Below are 18,871 nucleotides of genomic sequence, written 5' to 3' on the forward strand. Positions count from 1 at the left end.
TCATGGCGTCTCGAATATTTTGGTTTTTTACAATAACTGCAGACATTCTCGCGCGCTCTTCGGCTAATTTTCATCGTCATTAAGCGGACAGACGCATGAATTTATAATTTATGCGATGCGTCAACGAACGAGAGCAGACAATATGACAATTTGTTATCGTAAAAAACAAATTGACGTCAGTTCTTCATGCGTCTGTCGTGTTATTGATCCGCAGCTACTTAAACAATGTCATGATCAATAACAGGACAGGCGCATGAAAACCTGACGTCACTTTGTCAACTGTATACAGTCTGTGTTATTTTCAAACCGGTTGGACGGGTTCATAAACAAGATCTTGTTCTAGATCCCAGGTTTCGTTGTTCTCCTCCTTTTCCATTTGTAATCCCTGGTCGTGCTTCTTTCTCAAGTATGCAAGATACGAGTTTTCACTTATTGTCATTTTTTTACAATAAATAGTCTGCAATCCTTTCGCCAAGTCAGTTCTAATGGAATAGCCTTTAACAAGTTTTCCCGCATACACTGTTTGTAAGCGGGTTTCATTTGTTACGCATGCTCGTTTCATGTCGCTTTTCCTCTCACGAAAAATGGTCAACTCTTTGTAAAAGCTTTCACCTCCGTTTTCAATCTTTTTCCAAAATGATTTGTTAAAATGCCAGCAAAGAAGTCGCTTCATCAGCACCAATGATTCATCAAAGTAATCCTGACCTTAAGTTAAGTAAACCGGAACTTAGAAGCCTTTTCACTGTAGCCACCGTCCAGACCCATTTCTTATTTAACGGTTCTTTCTATGACCAAATTGACGGTGTGGCCATGGGGTCTCCCCTTGCTCCCGTATTAGCCAATCTTTTTATGGGACATCATGAAAAACTATGGTTGGAAAATTTTCAATGCTCTAAAATTTTATTTTATCGTAGGTATGTTGACGACACTTTTTGTTTATTTCACTCGGAGCACGATGCTGTTATATTTTTTGACTACATTAACTCTAGGCACCCCAACATAAGGTTTACTATGGAAAAAGAACTTAATCGCAAATTACCCTTTCTAGATGTTCTTATTGATAATAGTGACACTAATTCCTTCCTAACTAGGGTTTACCGTAAGAAAACCTTTACTGGGTTATTAACTAATTATTTTAGCTTAACCTCGTACTCATACAAAGTAGGTCTCATTAGGACTCTTGTTGACAGAGCCTACAAGATCAACAACACTTGGTTGGGGTTACACGAGGATATAACCAAGCTTACTGAAATTCTCAAAAAGAACCTTTTCCCTGCCCATTTAATTGAAAAAGTGGTTAACCGTTACATCACTGGAGCCCATAGCAATCATTATCCCCGGGGCTACCCCCTTACCACCTCGCCCACGTTTTACTTTAAGCTGCCGTACATAGACCATTTTTCTGTCATCACTCAGAAGAAGATTCGGCACTTAATCAAACGCTATTGTAATGATTTAGACATCAAATTAGTTTTTTCTTCCTTTAAGATAGGTAACCTTTTTGGTGTGAAAGACCCTATCCCCGGCGGGCTTCGTTCACGTGTAGTTTATAAGTTTACATGTGCGGGCTGTAACATGACGACCCGCGAGCCCTAGATACTTGACGCTCGGTCATTTCAAGTGACCGAACTTTGATCCCGACAAAAGATAAGACAATAGAAGCTGGTGACAGATCTCACAGTAAGAATCGGGTAAATGCTCTGCTGAATGAACGCGTAATATCACTCACACGTCAACGCTTTGCGAATCTATGAAACCCGAACTCGGCGATTAAACCCAGCGATTTGTGCAATGTAAATCACACGTCAACTTAAAAGAACTCCCAACCCAAAGGAAGGGCGATTTCCGAGACAAAATTCCTAGAAAATGTCTTTGTACGGTCGGACTTTCACTAAACCTGGTTAGTCCTGTTCTTAAAGAGTTTACTTTCCCAATTAGCCTTTGTTCTATCTTTTTGTTTTTCATCTCTTTTGGTTGGCGGCTGGTACGCGTTAGATCGAGTAATTTTCTACCAGGCTAGTGTGGTTTACACATCTCCTTTGATTGTTCTGCTCGATATTACGAGTGGAACTTGTAGCAGAGTTGAAATGTCGAGGGTGCTAATCATTTAAACAGACTGTCATGAAAGACTGACAGTACTCTTCCCAGTGTAGGAGGCCATAATGTCCAGCCTGATTTTGGTAGAAAATGGTATTGGAAATACAGCATTTCCGGTCACTTAATGCTGACGTAATCGGCTAAACGAAACCCGCGGAAATATATGAAACAGCTGGTATATCAGGGTTTCAAGGCTACTCGCTTTTCACACAATGTCCGTTTACACGGTGGATTGCTCGTCCTGTAAAAAAGTGTTCAAGACGCTCTACTCGTTGACTAAACACGTGAGGGAACGCCATGAAAACGAAAACGAATTGTTACCCGTGTTTAAAGACCAGGAAGGAAAAATGGCGAGCGTTCCGAAACCACGAGACCAACTGCCCCCGCAAATGTTGCAAGGATACAAGATATGGATTGCCGGCCTAGTGGAAAGGATAAACTCCACATTTCATCCTCGTCTTCCAGGTAAATATTTTACATACTGTAATTACCTTGTACATGAAAACTAGTGCCAATATCTTGCATGAATTGCTGCATTGTTTTGATGAAAAAAGAATAGGTCATTTTTCTAATACTAGACTTCAACAGCAGACTATTCCTTCTGTGAGGGGAACCGAAATGTGGGTTTTCGACCGGCTTGCGTAAAACAGCAGATTTGCGATTTGTCAAGCGTCTTTCAGGTTTTGGTAGCGCAAGATTGTTGGGAATTGCGGAAACCGCCTCCAGCTTTTTATTACCTACAACTCGTGTGATGAAGTTTTAAATAGTTCAGAAACTACCGCCCCCCCCCCCACCCACCCCTTACCCCCCAAACCGTGAAAACGAGTCAGCATAGTCCAAAAAGACAAAACTTTATTTCAAATGGTGGAGTCATTTTCGAGGATGTTATCCAGTGGTGCACTGATGGCTTGTCTGAGACACGGTTGCAAACACAGTAGCTCCCATAAGACTTGTTTATGGACACGGCATTGTCTTCTTATGTACATGGCATGGTACTACTATGGAAAGAACAAAATAATTGATAGTCCGTGTGAGAGGGGTGAGAGGGTAGGGATTTGACATATTCAATGAAATTCTTTGTCGTATGCACTACTAAATTGCCAACCGCGAGTTAAGAAACCGAAACAATTAACCCTATCTGGGAACAGCGAGATCACAAGTACCAAGACAACCACTGACTGCTAAACCCCCCCATCCATGGGCAGTTATGCCAACCTCCCTCTTATTTCCTATCATTAAAGACTTTTTCCTGTTTTCTAGGGAGATGGATTAAAATTGACTGCCATCAAGTACCAAAGGCATACTTTGAGTACCTTATTGGGAGGATAAATGTTCAATTGAACTCTGTGCGAGAGGTGTGTCACAAAGCACAGCCCTGCTATCAAGCCTCTACAATGAAGCTTTCGTATAAAATCTGGTATCTGGAAAAATTTTTAGATACAATAGAGGAACAAGACTTGGCATCCCTAAACACAGAAGTGCTATTCTCAGGAAATGAGATGTGCGAAGAAGAAGAAGAAGAAGAAGAAGGCCTGTCTGCAGAGGAAGAAATTAAGAGGGCAAAACAAAGGGTTTATGTTCCCGGACAAAAAAGGAAAAGGCCATCATCAAAGTCTTCATTAATTGTTGGGTATGGAGAGAAAAGAGCCACAAGAGAAGTTGAACTTATATGGTGGCCACACTTGTACAATCTAACTGAGCATGGCCAAATGGTCCTGAGACTATATATAGAAAAATGCAATTTTTAATAACATTATGAAATGTGCAGTTCCCAAAAATATCTATACCCACACGAAGGAAGGTCATTGAAAATTCTGAGAGGGAGAGGGTGGGGAGGGGGTTTAAAAGGTAAAAATTGTAACTGAATGTACCAAGCTCAACTCAAAATTTCTGGAGGGTGTGGGCTCAAACCAAAAAACCTTCTGCGTGGATATTATGGATATTTTCTGGAATCACACAATGATATAAATATAATTTAGGTACACCCAATACACTGACCTCTACTTTTTCCACTGAACAATAAGAGCCATTAAATCTTTCCTCAGACTGGCCATGTTCTTAAATGTCCACTGAAATGACGGAGGGCAGTTTCTGCTTTTTATGATATCTCTCACCAAGAAAATCACACCAACACCACAGCTCGCAGATCCCTCTCCGGTTTTAGTTTGATGCGGCATGTTGAGGCGTGGTAAAGGGAGATCCAATTTGGGTTTGTTCCAATTTTCCTCTTGAAAACAGTCATTGTGGGAGAGAAGCTGAAAGCCAGTTAGCATGTTCTTAACAACTACTAGAATGTCTCTTGGTTGGTCAATCTTGAGTCCGTCATCAAAATGGACAGTTCTGCTTGCTACATCGAAGCACAACAATCCCCAGTGTTGTGGTGAATCAAAATGAAAAGGTGACAAAATGTATGTGGTATCTTGCACAGCACAGTGGCCAAAGAAGGGCATCACCATTTGGCTGAAGTACCGTGGTCCTTGTTTTGCCCAGGTTTGGCTGTACGATGAGAGGTACACTAGGTTAGTGGGCTTGCTGTCCTCAAGAAATTTCAAACATACTGTGTCTATAGCGAAACCATTAACATAACGTTCACAAGCTAGAGTGCTAAAGTCATTAGCATCCATAATGTATGTGCCTTGCCTAATAATCTGCTCATTAGGCCTAGAGTTACACAGTACATCTCTGACTTTGTTAAGGTCTGATACAGGGCTGCTGTTGTTTGCAAGCCACCTTTCTTCTTCTCTGAAACTGACAGCTTCTGAAGCTAGAGTACACATAGTCTGATATAAACCAACTGATTCTTTAGTGAAAGTTCCTAGTCTGCCCATAGTCACTGTAGCTTTGTCATCTTCATCCCCATCATCAGGTCTGTCAACATTAATAGTCCCCACAGTTCTAGTACCTGACAGTTCTTTCAAAAGCTGTACGGCATGTGTCACTGCACTTTCTGCTGGACGAAGATTGACTAGCAGTGGGTTACTGACCTCATTTGGACTCTGAACAAGCTGAATGTCTTGCTTTGAAATGAAGGCAACTTCAGGAAGTTTCAAAGATGCTCTTTCACCACGAGTAAGAACATTGAGATTTTCCAAAATCTCTTTACTGTGCCAGGCTACATTATCAGGTTTTACTTGGTCTGAGGGGCAGCTGTTGTTACTGTTTTGCAGAGTTGATGCTGCCATTGCTGTGGCTGTGTGCTTGCTGCTGCCTTGCTGCTTTGTTGTTGCCTCTGCTACAGGTACTGGTGCCACTAGGGCAGTGTTGCTGCCATGCTGCTGTGTTGTTAACGCTGCTGCTTCTTTTGGCATGTCTCTGCCTGTGCTGCTGTCATCCTGTTGTGGTGATGTTGTCTCTGGTGCTGGTGCCACTCCGAGAGTGTTGCTGCTTTGGGGTTTTGGTTCTGTGGCTGGTTTGCTGGCTGGTTTTCTTTCCCACTCTTCATGGTTGTAATCAATGAGTGGAAATTGGCCTGGTACCACCACACAGTGTTTTGTCATCTCTGTGTACTCGTATTCACAATAGTCTGGACCAAACAGATTAGTAAATAGCTCATCCATTTTTCCAATCCATTCTCTGTCTTCTTCACTCCAAACCATTCTTTTAGCTTTCCAGCCACACCCTCTGTAGTAGAACAGCTTCTCTCCTGAAAGAAGAAAGTTAAAGAAGTAAAGAATTTGCCTACTTTTAATTGCACTATGTTGATGTAAAGAAAAAAAAGGAATTTTCTGGAATCAGGTCTTAGAGTTGACATTTTCATCAAGGTTTTTTTTATCATCAGTGCATGTTTGGAGGTGTGACTGACTCCTTGGGAGCCCTCCTGTAATACAAGCCTATCTATAGACAATCATGTATATTACCAGATGTAATGGACTGTCTAGCCTCTCTGAATGCTCGCCTCATATCAAGTAGCATCTCTGTATAAATATGGGTGAGGATTTGGTCCACTATAGCATAAGAAAAAAGCACAAGTACCTGTTAATAGTAAGAATTAATCCTGCTACTTCCACATCATTTGTGTGAACATTTAGACTGGAATCTCAACTTACCTGAGGAAGTATTGCTTGATGAGTCGTGAGAGGTTGCTCTTAAGTAGAGCAGCCTTTGGAGCTTGTGTCCAGCCTCATAACCCTGGTTGGACAAGTGGTGTAATGAGCGATGCATCCGAAAAAGCATTGGTATGTGCTCCACAGTGAGGTGGCCATAATCACCTGTTCCAAGGCTTGTCCCAAACATCTCTAACAGAAGGAACCCCCACTCTTTACACTGAAAAAATTGAACATTACAGTCAACAACAAAGTGTGTGGGCATCAGTTGTTTAACTAAGGAGGAGAGATACAATGTCTTACAAAGTTTTCATGTCACATGCAGTATAGAAGAATCTTTGTTTACAATATTTGTCTCATTAGCATAAGAGATACAGTTTCTGATGGAGCTACAGAAACATTACTTATGAATATTGAAAGGGTATAACACACTTAACTGTCCCAAGGAATTTGCACCCGATGTATGGAATACTTTTTGTGCAACGCGGGTTTAAAAACTCAAAATTTTACAAAGAATGTACGAGCTCATTAGCACTTTTGCCACCCAGAAATTTTGCAACTGTTGAAAGCCAATTTCTCATCGCATATTACACCCAAAGAGCCAAAACTTTCACCAATTACTAAATTTCACAAGCTCTTGAAATGTTTGTAGTCAATTTGTATCTAGCATGATGCCTTGTATGTGCAAAGTCATATGTTAATGAGGAAAAATGTAATCAATGACATAAGCAAAGATTCACCTACATGTAATCCAGTTTGAGCATATAGATATAGATATATATAAATGAATTTTGTTTATCTATATACATATACATATATCAAGAAGTTTCTTTTAAAGTGAGCAGTCTTCAATCAAAAGAATAGGTATCACAAACCTTTACATCAAAAATATCGATAAGATGTTCCTCATCTTCCTTGAACTCTCTGTCCCTCGTAACATATGCAATTTCTTTCCACAGTGAACACACCTGCAATTAGTATATTATTAGGGTTCAAAGTTAAAAGTCAGGCTCTGCTATTAGTCTGAAGTGAAAAAGCCTGCATTGAGTTGAGATTAACATATCATTTTTGTGCTAAGGATCTGGAAATATTATATTAAAATAATTATACATTAAATACTACATAATTATTTAACTACTCTTTTTTTGTATGCTGTGATTTGCAGTATATTCGAAAATTAATCAGTGAACAGAAATTAAATGCAATAAGTCTAACCTTGATTAAAAATTCCCTTGTCAATTTGCCTGCATAGTAACTTAGTTGTTTGTTGGTGTGATCCACTTTCTTTGACTTCTTCCCCTTAACGTTTTGGCCTTTGTTTGACTGCATAGGCCTGTAGAGATGTTTGAATTGACTTTCAATATCTTGTTGTTTCTCTTTCCAGAATTTCATCTGTAATTCAAGCTCCTTGCTAACTCCTGTATATATAATAGGAAAGAAATATCATGTCAAATAGGTCATATTTAAACACAGCCAACTGCAATATCCAGCATTCTATTGCACCATGTAACTGAATTCAAACAGGTGAATACATTAGTTTACATATATTACTAAAATTAATGGCCTCTGGGAATAGGAATAATGGTTCATAAAAAAGTGTGACATGTGAAAGGGAATTAATAAAAAACGTATAACCCATTGTAATACCTGAATTTGTCAAGTTAATTTCTTCAAGTCTGGTGCCAAAGTCACGGACAAAAATCCCACTTTCCATCATTTCCTGATAGTACTACAAGACAAAAGATGAAAAAAGCTTCAGCCAAATACTAAAATTTAAGTAAAAAGTGTATAATTTAAAACTCGACCAAGCCATTTAGAGATTGAAACAAGCATATCACGAATAACAATACCTAGATATATGATTATGATTGTTGTTCTACCATTTCATGTTGATTTTGTTTGGTTAAAGAATTAATGTACACAAGATCAAAACAGAACAAACAGGACATAATGGCACCTTTTGTCGTGTCTCACAAAATGCTATTTTGTTAAGGATGCAAAGTTTGGCTGCCTCAGGGTCTTGGAAATGGTCAGCTAGTTTTTTATTAGGCAGAGACTCTTCCACAATGTCTTCAATGGATGCCAATAGCTGCCGTTCAGTGTTTCCTGAAAACACAGTTACAAGATTGTTTTTACTTGTACTTGTAATGTTTACAAAAGAGCCCTGTTTACAGGACACCTCATTAATTTACAAATAACCTACCTTTTGCCCTAGGGAAACACTTAAAATACACTTTATTATGAGACAATGCTCCAATGACACCACCCCCTTAATGGGGCCAACAACCACACAGTGAAATTGAAATGTTTATATTCATGTCATGGAACAGCTATTTCCTTTGTAACTTGAGTACTAAAATACAATTTTATCTACAAATTGCACAAAGCAACCATGAAAGTTGACTCTCCCCTGAAAATAAGGCCATTTGTTCATACCACCAAATTTGTAGAAATATATAATTAATACAATAATAATACATAAATATTTATATAGCGCCTATCCATGCCTGCTCTAGGCGCTGTACGATTCGCCAAAATGATCTGTACTAATCTTAATAATTAAAAATGTGCATAATTATTTTGCTCTTGTTTCTTATTCTTCCAACTGTTGTTTCATTTTTGTGTGTTACTTTACAGTATCTTACCCTGTCCTATTCCATATCCTGTACAAGTATTACATCGAACTGTATGAGGCGTGTCACCCGCCAGTTCTGATGGACAAAACATTAACCTGTGTGTTTATTTCTTTTGTGTTACATCGAACTGTATGAGGCGTGTCACCCGCCAGTTCTGATGGACAAAATATTTTATTAGTATTGCTAATAGACCTAATAGATTAATTATTTCATGGTCATGTTACATCGAACCGTATGAGGCGTGTCACCCGCCAGTTCTGATGGACAAAATATCTTATTAGTATTGCTAATAGACCTAATAGATTAATTATTTCATGGTCATGTTACATCGAACTGTATGAGGCGTGTCACCCGCCAGTTCTGATGGACAAAATATTTCATTAGTATTGCTAATAGACCTAATAGATTAATTATTTCATGGTCATGTTACATCGAACTGTATGAGGCGTGTCACCTGCCAGTTCTGATGGACAAAATATTTTATTAGTATTGCTAATAGACCTAATAGATTAATTATTTCATGGTCATGTTACATCGAACTGTATGAGGCGTGTCACCCACAAGTTCTGATGGACAAAATATTTCATTAGTATTGCTAATAGACCTAATAGATTAATTATTTCATGGTCATGTTACATTGAACTGTATGAGGCGTGTCACCCGCCAGTTCTGATGGACAAAATATTTTATTAGTTCCATTACTTGATTAACTATTTCATATTACATCAAACTGTAGGATGCGTGTCACCCGCCAGTTGTGATGGACCAAATATTTTGTTAGTATTGCTAATTATAATGACTTTTGAGACAAATTTAGTTTTAAAACCATTTTGCCAAAGTGATACAGTCTCTTTTGATTCAGTTTTTGACATTGAAAACAGTTGAAATAAAAGTGCTTGGCACAAAGGTGAAGAAACCTAGTGCTGTTTGGCAAGATTGAAATCTTTTGTAACCTAATAGACAAACTAAAATAGTAGAAATTATGATTTTAGAGTAACCTGAACAGGAGGCAAAAGACACATTATTTCGTCCAGGAGCTGTTTCTTGTCCAGGTCTCAACTTAACAGTGATCCTATCTGCCTTGAAGTTGGATGGACCGTAATCAGAAAGTTTCGCATTGCATTCTGGAAGTGAGCCAATCTGATAGGCCAGCAATCCAACACTTTTCAGCACCTGCTCAGTGTTTCGCATCTCGCAGTGCAAAGCACAAAGACTCATGGTAGAAAGATCCTCGTCAAGGAGGCATGTTAAGTCATCTCGCAGCCCTTTAAAGCTTAAAAAAAGTACATTACATTATAAGGATTAATTAAATAAAGGTACTTACGGTGGTGCACTTCAGCTAAAAAAAAATGACAAGCAGAAATACCCAGCCATATAACACATTATTTCTACTGAATAAATTGTTTATTTACGACCATTTCCTAACCATATATTATATATTGTTAATAACACGTTTAATTACTTCTTCATAGTTTGACTACAATAGTTGAAAATAAGAAATAAAATGAAATCAGCAGGACCGTCCGAATACATCCTGTGATTTAGTTACCACAAATTTTCTATATATATATTACCCGCCAATGTTTGCCTTTGTTTGACTGAAGTGTTCCAGACAGACTTCGTGCATCCCTAAATCACAATCACATGCCTATTATAGTGGAATAAGAATAGATACAATCTATTAGAATTATTTCAAAAATTCAATAAATGAGGAGACCAGTCAAACTGAAACAGCCACTGGAGAAGGACCAACAAAAAATATTGTGGAAAATGTTGTGTTTATACTAGCTGGACGTTACACCTGCTTACAACACCATGGCTCAATTCTGCTTTTAAGTGAGCCCTACTACCCTTTAAAGTATGACCATTGAAACATTACCTGGTAAAATTATCACAGTTTCAAAAGAGTTCTACCGGCACATTCTTATATTTGGACATTTCAAAATGTACTGTACATTCAAAAAACTTACTCTCCATGCCAAGCAGAAAATGCAGAATTCTAGAGCAAGGCCTTGTCCACCAAGCTGAAAATCTTCATCATTGATCTTTGCCATCAGCAACACCAAACCTTTGTAATCAAGAGTAACTGTATACAAAGCAAATTGAGTTGCTATTTTTTTAATGTTCATAAATAGGCGTCCCCAGTTATTTAATTAATTAATATTGATTAATAAATGGATTTTAAAATCATCTAGTTTTTGGATCCAGTACCTTTAAAGCGTATACGATAGTGTTTGCCATCCACTTTAATCCCCATCTTTTTAAGCTTGTCCTTCTGTTTGTTTAAATTTAAGAACAGCTTCCTGAGATCTTCCCTTGAAAATGCAAGGTAGGCAAATAATCGTAGTCACATACATGTACATGTAGATTCATACTCGTTAATAACCTGTCCACCTTATATTGTCTTAATTAAAGATAGTTACTTATTAATAAGACTTGAAACTCTCCCAAATACTATTCACCAACTGTCAGCAGCTTTATGTACACAAACATTCTAACGACCCAGATCACTCATAATAAATTATTTGTTGCATACCCTTTATTGAAATTTCAGTTTTTATTGTCTGCTTTCCACATCATTGTAACTGTAGCAAGTAACACAACAAGATTACAAGATTTGAAACAGATAAAAGTCCTCTATCCTCACTGCCAATAAGGGTCAGGTACTAAGACCGCACAAAATACCGTCAAAATATTATTATTACATTTTTTAAAGAATTATACAAAGTGAGATAATAAAATAGCTTAAATATGGTTCTGGCCTGCAGTGGAAAAGTATAAATTACCTCTTTTCCTTACAGTTGGCTATAGCCAGGGGATAAACTGACTTTGCACTCTGAGAGGACCGATGTTTGGCATCAAGGGGAACAATCCCAACTGCAACTTGATCTTTGCCTGTAATATAATAGAGTTTTATGTAAGATGATGATCCATGCAGTCATTAACAGTTTTAGAAAGATTGACATGTTCTTTTTAATTAAAGCAAAATTATAAATGATAGCCATTCAATTACCAAAGAAAGGGCGTCCATCAACTTTAAGATTGAAAACAATATCATCAGGAAGTGAGCCGTGTAGACGCATCTCTCTGATGATCCAGACAGCAACATTTTCTAGGTTCACCTCATAACCTGGAACTTCATTGGGCAGACTTGCCACATCCATCAACATTCTTGTGACATTGAAAAGACCCTTTCGCAGTGCAGCAATGTTGTTTTTAATCGGGATGATCGGTTCGTCTGATTTTTGCTACAAAAATTAATATTTTTGTCTTAGAAACCCATGCCAAAATTTAATTATGTTTAAAAATATATCTGATTTCCAACAGAAATATTAAAATATACAGTGAAAGGACAAGCTCTGGCTGTCCTCCTTAGAAAGGCGTTTGCGTGTCATTTAAAATAATGCAAGTGAAATTAAACCAGGCCTGCTAACCAAATTGACTACATTGTCCAGGTGTCTCACATCATCACCCAATAGGTGTGTTCCATTAACTGTAAATTTGGTACGAGCCCATTTGCAATGTCAGGTTTTAACCAATCATATGCAAGCAAAAAAAATTCACTAACAGGAATCAAATAGTCAAAGGCAATCAATATGGGAAATGCAGAAAAGCGTTCACTACAATAATTAATCCTTGAGTTTTAATAACCTTACATCATGAAAACACTTTGCTCGACCATTATAACTTACCCCAGTCCTCCCAAGTTGAGTCAGATTTGTCAACTCTTGCCAACCACTGTCAGACAGTCGTGACTTGAGCTTGAACAGCAGGTAAATCCAGTCAGGGACCCTCATACACTCAACTCTTTTTTCCCAAACTTCTTCCGACAAAAGTTTACTGAAAGACTTTTGGACGCCCTTTTCTTTGACCATCACATCAAATACGGCCCTGACTGTCTCCTGGGCATCGCTACCATCTTTTCCTGTCATGAGACAGCATTCTCCGAGCACGGCACCCAGCGTGTCCCCGCTTTCTTCGCACACTTGGCTGATGCTTTTCATGACTGCGGTTGCAGCTTCTCTCACTTTTCTCCTTTTGCTGGGTGGGGAGAGGTTATGGTCAACTTTTAGCTGCTCGATAGATCTTTTCTTCTTCAGAGCTGGTTTGGCCAGATCGTCCGGACTTTGCGCTGTTGGCGGGCTTTCCCTATTTGGCGGGCTTTCACGATTTGGCGGGCTTCTTCCTTCGGACAGTCTTGGTGTGCTTGGTGGTGTCGGAATATCAATATCTTCGTGCTTTCTGGGCTGGGAATCTAGCACTCCTTCCTGGCTTTGCATTTGGGCCAATTTTCCGCTCTCGTCCTCAAGTAAATTGCAGTGTAAGCCACGGGAATTGATCGAAGATACGACCGCTTTGAAGTAATCAGACTTCATGAAATGGCAACTCGACCAAGATTTCAATCGAAGAATTCCGAGCAGAAGGCCAAAGGCTGACGCTACATGAACTTTTTCGCTGCTTCGATGCGAGCAAAACCAGCGGAAAGACGCGACGGTTCCATCTTTGCCGCGCAAATTCCTTAGGGCTACTTGCTTGTATTCTTCGGGAAATGCTTTTGCAGACACAGTAGAACAAAAAACGGATGGTTTTCCACAACACAAATCGGAATTCAAAGCGTACCAGTTCTTCTCTGGGTCTAACTGAGGGGAAAACACTTGATGTAACAACAGTGAGCTTGCAGTCGCGTCTTTGCTCGCCATTACAAGCTGGCCATTCGCTGCAGTGTTCACGGGCCGAATATCTGTTGCGACATCGAGCTAACTTTGTATATGGTTTTGAAAAGGGCGCCATGGGCCAAAATAATTCCATATAAAGCTTAATCCAATTATTATCCTTTGTGTTCAAGCTTGTATTTTAACTAGTGAAAGTGTTTAATCGACTTAGCCGATCCATGGTCAGCGGTCACTCGTTTCCGCTGACCACAACAAACACCAGTTTCCAAGTTGTAAACGGCGAAATGCGCAATCTGTTTCAAGTAATAATTGCTTTGACAACGAATTGCGAAGTGTGCGCGTGTGACGGCACGGGTCGCGGGTGGCGGACAATTACACGTTGATACGTTCATGCATGATCGTGACCAAAAATACGCGAATCGAATTTGTAATTAATGTGTTGATGTCAGAATCCTTTCTATGGACTTATTAAAAATATATTATTATAGCAAGAAATGATAAGTAGTTCCAAATTGCACAATAATCTATTGTCACTCGCCCTCTGTCACACACATCTTCTCACGTCACGGGGAAAAACTTGGATAAAGCAGTGGTTCTGGACTTCCCAGTCTAGCCTGTTGCAGGCGCTTGGCGTACTTGCGGAAGAGCGAGAGGAAAAACTAGGGAGGAATTACGCCCCCTCAAAGGAGGCAGAGGAGAGAGAGCCTGGGGACGAGGTCAGACTCTTTGGAGCCGCAGAACACCGCGATAGCTGTCATTGAAGTTATCAGCGGTTTGACATACAAACAAGGCGAAAGGGTCAATTTTGCTTTGCATTGACCCGTTCGCCTCGTTTGTATACCTTTTTGAACAAAGGAATGTTTGACCACAGGCTCAACTGCAATAAGAACTATTCAGCCCACTTATAGTAATGGAAACTCTGGTTCTGGGTTATTGATAGGGTTGTAATGAAGTCTCCCAGGTTTTTTGGACTTGAGCACAGAACCCACGTGGCAATTTATTTGGCACAAACAATTTTCAGGCGCGAAGGCCTTTGGGATATTATTTATTATTATATATTGCTTGTGCGTGAGCGGTAGACGGACAACTCTTCGTTAATCAAGCCAAAATACTTCAAAAAACGGTAAACGACACGAACTTCTTTTAAAAACACAACAACTGCTAGCCCTAAACTGTCAAAGCTACCCGCGATAATGGTAAATTAAAAATGTTTCTGAGCGCGCGCGCTATTTACGCGTCAGGCCACTTCTGTAGCTGTAACTGTTTTCTCAACAGTGCTTTTACAATTCTGTGTTTAGAAAATAATAGCTATATAAGGAGTAGACTGTAATGCAAATCACAGGTGAATATCAGCAAGTCTAGTAAGTAATTGGTCCAGTTCAGCTCTATCGGAAGGAGCTTCCATTGTTGCAGATTTTACTACGACGCGTACACTGTGGTAAAATCCCATGATTTTGGACACAGCCTTTAGCATTCGTCCCAAGGAGTACACATCACTGGATGTGCTGTACTGTCGGTATTTTAATACTTCCGGGGCCAAATAGCTTTTCCCGTGTTCATGCGCTCTCTTTTTGTTAGCGGAAGCCGGTGGAAAATTGACAGAAGCTTTGCTACTCTTTCCGAAATCGATGAGGATAGGAGTGCATCTATCGGAATCTGCTCTATTTTCGAGGACGACATTATTAGCCTTGATATCGTTGTGGAGGAAACCTTTTGAATGGACATGCTTTAATGCAGAGCAAATCTCAACAAAGATATCAAGGCATTCTGGAGATGTGATAATATTCGAGATCGCCGCATGGTGAAGAGTGCCACTTGTGCCATTTATACCATGGAACTGTGTGACGAGACAAAGTGGCTCTTGTGTAGTGACGACACCTACAATCATAGGTAGTCTTTCATGGTCACCAAGTGCAGTAATCACCTCTGCCTCGTGCATTAAATCCCTTTTCGCCCTCAGCTTGTCCTCTGCAGTATCGCTGTAAATCATCTTCTTCACGACTACGTCAATTCCCCTGTAACGGGCATGATAGCACTGACCGTAGCTTCCACTGCCAATACTTTCTTGATTCAGATAATTGATATGTCCAGGATTAAGTTCTTTTAGTTCTAATTTCATCTCCTTCACAACAAGCCGTTTCTTGACTTTAGGTATTGAGGGCCTTGACAGACCAGGCAATAGTTGTTGTGTTTGAACGTGACTGCAGACCGGCTCAGATACGCCCTTGTCAGCCTTGTGTGGACTGTGTTGAGTTTCGGGTCGTTTGAATTGAGAGATACTCTGCACCGATTTTTTCTGGGATTTTCCTTGAGCCAGGCGCAACATCAACGCGCTTCTCGAGTGCCAGGATTCCGTTTTTGCTGGAACTTTTTTCGCATTATTCAGTTCCGTGTTGACCATGGGTGAAATGCTTCGATTCAGTACAATTCGAGAGGATGAAGCTGCCTTCGGCTGAGCGACCACAGGCGTTTCCTCGTTGTCATTTGGAATCACATGATCTCCTTGAGTCGAAGGTGATTTAACCTTTGCCTTTTTGGCCTCGCGCTTTCTCTTTTTCCACTCCCTTCGGTTTTTTCGTTTCTCTTTTGTCGTATGCTCCCGCGATTTAACTATTCGTTTTTCCCGTTGACCAGTGTCTGCAGTGTCCATCGCTAAACAACTGCTAGCTACTGGTGAGTAATTTTCACGGCATGCTAACTTGAAACAGGATGTTCATTGTGTAGAATGTCTATTGTTCTCGCGCCATTTACTTGCGGGGGATTACAGATCTAGAGATCAGAACATATGAGTGTTTATTGTTGCTACTCCGAGATACGCGCTAAAATATCTAAAGTAACCCTGTCTTTTGCTAAGGCGCCTTAAATGATAATAGAGTTGTTCATCGTTGCTGCGAGATACACGCCAAAAAACGTTTTGCAATCTCACGCAAATGATAAGAGTGCTGTTAATTGTTGCTGCGAAACTTTTGCGAGCACGCGGGAAATAAAAAGACAGTTACTTGGTGTTACCGCCAAATACATGCACTGTGTGTTTTGTTGCTTGTCACTTCGTTACTGGGAGTAGCAGAACGAGTCCGAGGCGATCAACAAAAACGATCAACAAAAACAGGATTATTTTTTAAAATAAAACGAGAGGACTTTACGCTTTGGACTGCCTTTAGACCGTCAACACATATTGCACACGGCGGGAGCCGGAAACGTACATGCATATTTAGTTAATTACCTTTCACACATTTGTAAATTAATAAAAGAATATTAGCAAAGCGTCTGTAGCAACCAAGGCTTCCAACAGCGTCCAAAAAAACCCTCTATGAGGCTCCTCATGGCCTGTTATGTCGGCGAAACCTCCCGACATTTTTCCACACGCGTACGTGAGCACTTAGGGCCTCTCACATCTTCAAACATCTTCAGAATTCTGAACGTTGTCGCTCATTGTGTTCAATAGACTGCTTTCATATTTTAGATCACGCCACTACCAGCTTTCAACTCAAGATAAAGGAGGCTATCCATATTCAAAAAGAACTACCTCGCCTCAATCAGCAATTACACCATGTAAATCTAAAATTATCCTTTTAATTTACACCTTTTCACGTTCTGTTGTTACTATTTGTCTTAATTAGCATTTTTGCCTACTTATTATTCAACTTGCTTTGTAATCATTCATTCAACTGAAGATGACAGAAGTTCTGTCGAAACACGTTTTTTAAACTTAAAAAAGTGGTCGTTTTCCTTAAAATCTTTACATGTCTGCTGCTATCTAGACCCCTTGTACATTGTTTGTAAGCGAGTTTCATTTGTTACGCATGCTCGCTTAATCTCCCAGTTTTTTTGACGGAAGATGGTCAACTCTTTGTAAAAGTTTTCACCTTCGCTTTCAATCTTTTTCCAAAATGATTTGTTAAAATAGTCAAACAACAGAACATCGGCTTTGTTCCATCTTTTCACGTTTTCTCTAACATCGTCGGTTAGTACTGTGTCCTTTTCTTTGTCTTGTCGCTCATTTAATTTTAAATACAAAATGTCCTCCATTTGCCAGCAAAGAAGTCGTTTCATCAACACCAATGATTCATCAAAGTAATCCATTATCATAACCAAGTCAAACTCTTTGTCCAGAAACTGAATGTACCCGTTAACAGCAGTGAGATTTTGATAATACTTGAAGCTCAAACCCAAATCATAAAGAAGAGGATTTCTGGTTAAAGGATTTGCCTTACGGAGCATGACGGAAAAAGGAATTCCTTTCTGAAGGAATCTTTTTAGAGAGTTTGGCTTGTGTCCGATACCAAGACGATCTCCTAGTTTCATGTACCTGAACACAGAATCGAAATTGTCCACGGGGTTTCGAAGAATCGTTAAATATTTACTGTTTCCTTTGGGAAAGAGCCAGTTCATTGGTTTCTTGTTAAACCTTGCGTGACTGCACAGAATGCTCGGTGCTTTGGTCACTGGAGGAATCGCAAAAGTGACTTGGAATCTCCTTGGCCATTCTAAAAGCGAAAACTCCTTTGGGAGAACAAACGTAAGATTTCTGGAATCTCCATAGCGAAAGAAAATATTTACCATGGTGCTGGAACCAGTTTTGTGTGTTTTTAAAGTGCCTATGAAGTAAAAAATAATTGCTGCTGATTTGAAAGGCTTTTCAAAGTAAAGCAGAGTGGCGTTTTCCTTTTTGGAATATCTTTTTTCGTTTTAGAGATATTCACGTTTTCGTATTAAAAGTGATGACGTCATAGGTGGTTCCACTAAAACAGTTCAACACTCAATCAAGAATATCTCTAGAAATATTAGAGCAGTGTTCTTTGAACTTGACACCAGAAATGTACATCACAAAAGAAACAAAATGACACCCGTCGTGTCGTCGCCATGGCAACAGTTACGCTGCTGGTCCTGTTTTAATTAAAACTAACACTACCAGATTTTATCTTTAACAAGGATCATCCACTCTCAATAATCTAATGGGAAGAGTTAAGACAATATGGGAATCATGTGTGTTCCGAGCAAGACCTTCTGTCCCTTTTCGAAGGGTTGCAAATTGGCATATTTGGTTTTTCACAGAAAGAGACTGGAGTCAAAAGTGTTGCCATGGCAACAACACAGAAGGTGTCATTCTGTTTCTTTTGTAGTGCACATTTGTGGTGCCAAGTTTGAAGAACACTGCTCCAATATTTCTAGAGATATTCTTGATTCAGTGTTTAACTGTTCAAGTGGAACCACCTATGACGTCATCACTTTGCTCATTTGCATAATACAAAAACGTAAATATCTCTAGAACGAAAAAAGATATTCCAAAAAGGGAAACGCCATTCTTCTTTACTTTGAAAAGCCTTTCAAATAAGCAGCAATTATTTTTTACTTCATAGGCACTTTAAAAAGAGGATGTTTCTTTCTGGCGAGCACCTTAACGTCGATGTTGATGGCTCCG

The 18,871-nt window shown here is 39.5% G+C and overlaps 4 protein-coding genes across 4 annotated transcripts; 1 reads left to right on the forward strand and 3 right to left on the reverse strand.

Annotated features, from left to right (window-relative positions):
* Positions 1-228: 228 nt before the first annotated feature.
* On the reverse strand, positions 229-17,856 carry LOC149096925 (galactosylceramide sulfotransferase-like). The gene is made up of 2 exons (XM_089279509.1): positions 17,316-17,856; positions 229-612 (listed from the first exon to the last, which is right to left on the reverse strand). The coding sequence occupies exons 1-2, from the start codon at positions 17,839-17,841 to the stop codon at positions 302-304; spliced, it is 837 nt and encodes a 278-aa protein (XP_089135635.1). The 5' UTR covers positions 17,842-17,856; the 3' UTR covers positions 229-301.
* On the forward strand, positions 1,434-3,875 carry LOC149096926 (uncharacterized). Its single transcript, XM_089279508.1, has 2 exons — positions 1,434-2,562; positions 3,358-3,875. The coding sequence occupies exons 1-2, from the start codon at positions 2,310-2,312 to the stop codon at positions 3,843-3,845; spliced, it is 741 nt and encodes a 246-aa protein (XP_089135634.1). The 5' UTR covers positions 1,434-2,309; the 3' UTR covers positions 3,846-3,875.
* Positions 2,930-13,700, reverse strand: LOC149096927 (uncharacterized). Its single transcript, XM_089279511.1, has 16 exons — positions 12,469-13,700; positions 11,790-12,024; positions 11,563-11,671; positions 10,988-11,091; positions 10,747-10,862; positions 10,351-10,424; positions 9,775-10,049; positions 8,786-8,851; positions 8,098-8,246; positions 7,788-7,869; positions 7,356-7,558; positions 7,016-7,108; positions 6,144-6,360; positions 5,955-6,041; positions 4,096-5,740; positions 2,930-3,095 (listed from the first exon to the last, which is right to left on the reverse strand). Exons 1-15 carry the CDS (start codon positions 13,474-13,476, stop codon positions 4,098-4,100), a joined length of 4,461 nt encoding a protein of 1,486 aa, XP_089135637.1. The 5' UTR covers positions 13,477-13,700; the 3' UTR covers positions 2,930-3,095; positions 4,096-4,097.
* LOC149096928 (serine/threonine-protein kinase 10-like) lies at positions 14,478-17,230 on the reverse strand. The gene has a single exon (XM_089279507.1). It carries the CDS (start codon positions 16,097-16,099, stop codon positions 14,786-14,788), a length of 1,314 nt encoding a protein of 437 aa, XP_089135633.1. The 5' UTR covers positions 16,100-17,230; the 3' UTR covers positions 14,478-14,785.
* Positions 17,857-18,871: the final 1,015 nt, after the last annotated feature.

This window comes from Orbicella faveolata, unplaced genomic scaffold (assembly GCF_042242905.1).
Source record: "Orbicella faveolata isolate gen_17 unplaced genomic scaffold, um_ofav_v1 contig_47, whole genome shotgun sequence".
NCBI classification, from domain to species: Eukaryota; Metazoa; Cnidaria; class Anthozoa; order Scleractinia; family Merulinidae; genus Orbicella; species Orbicella faveolata.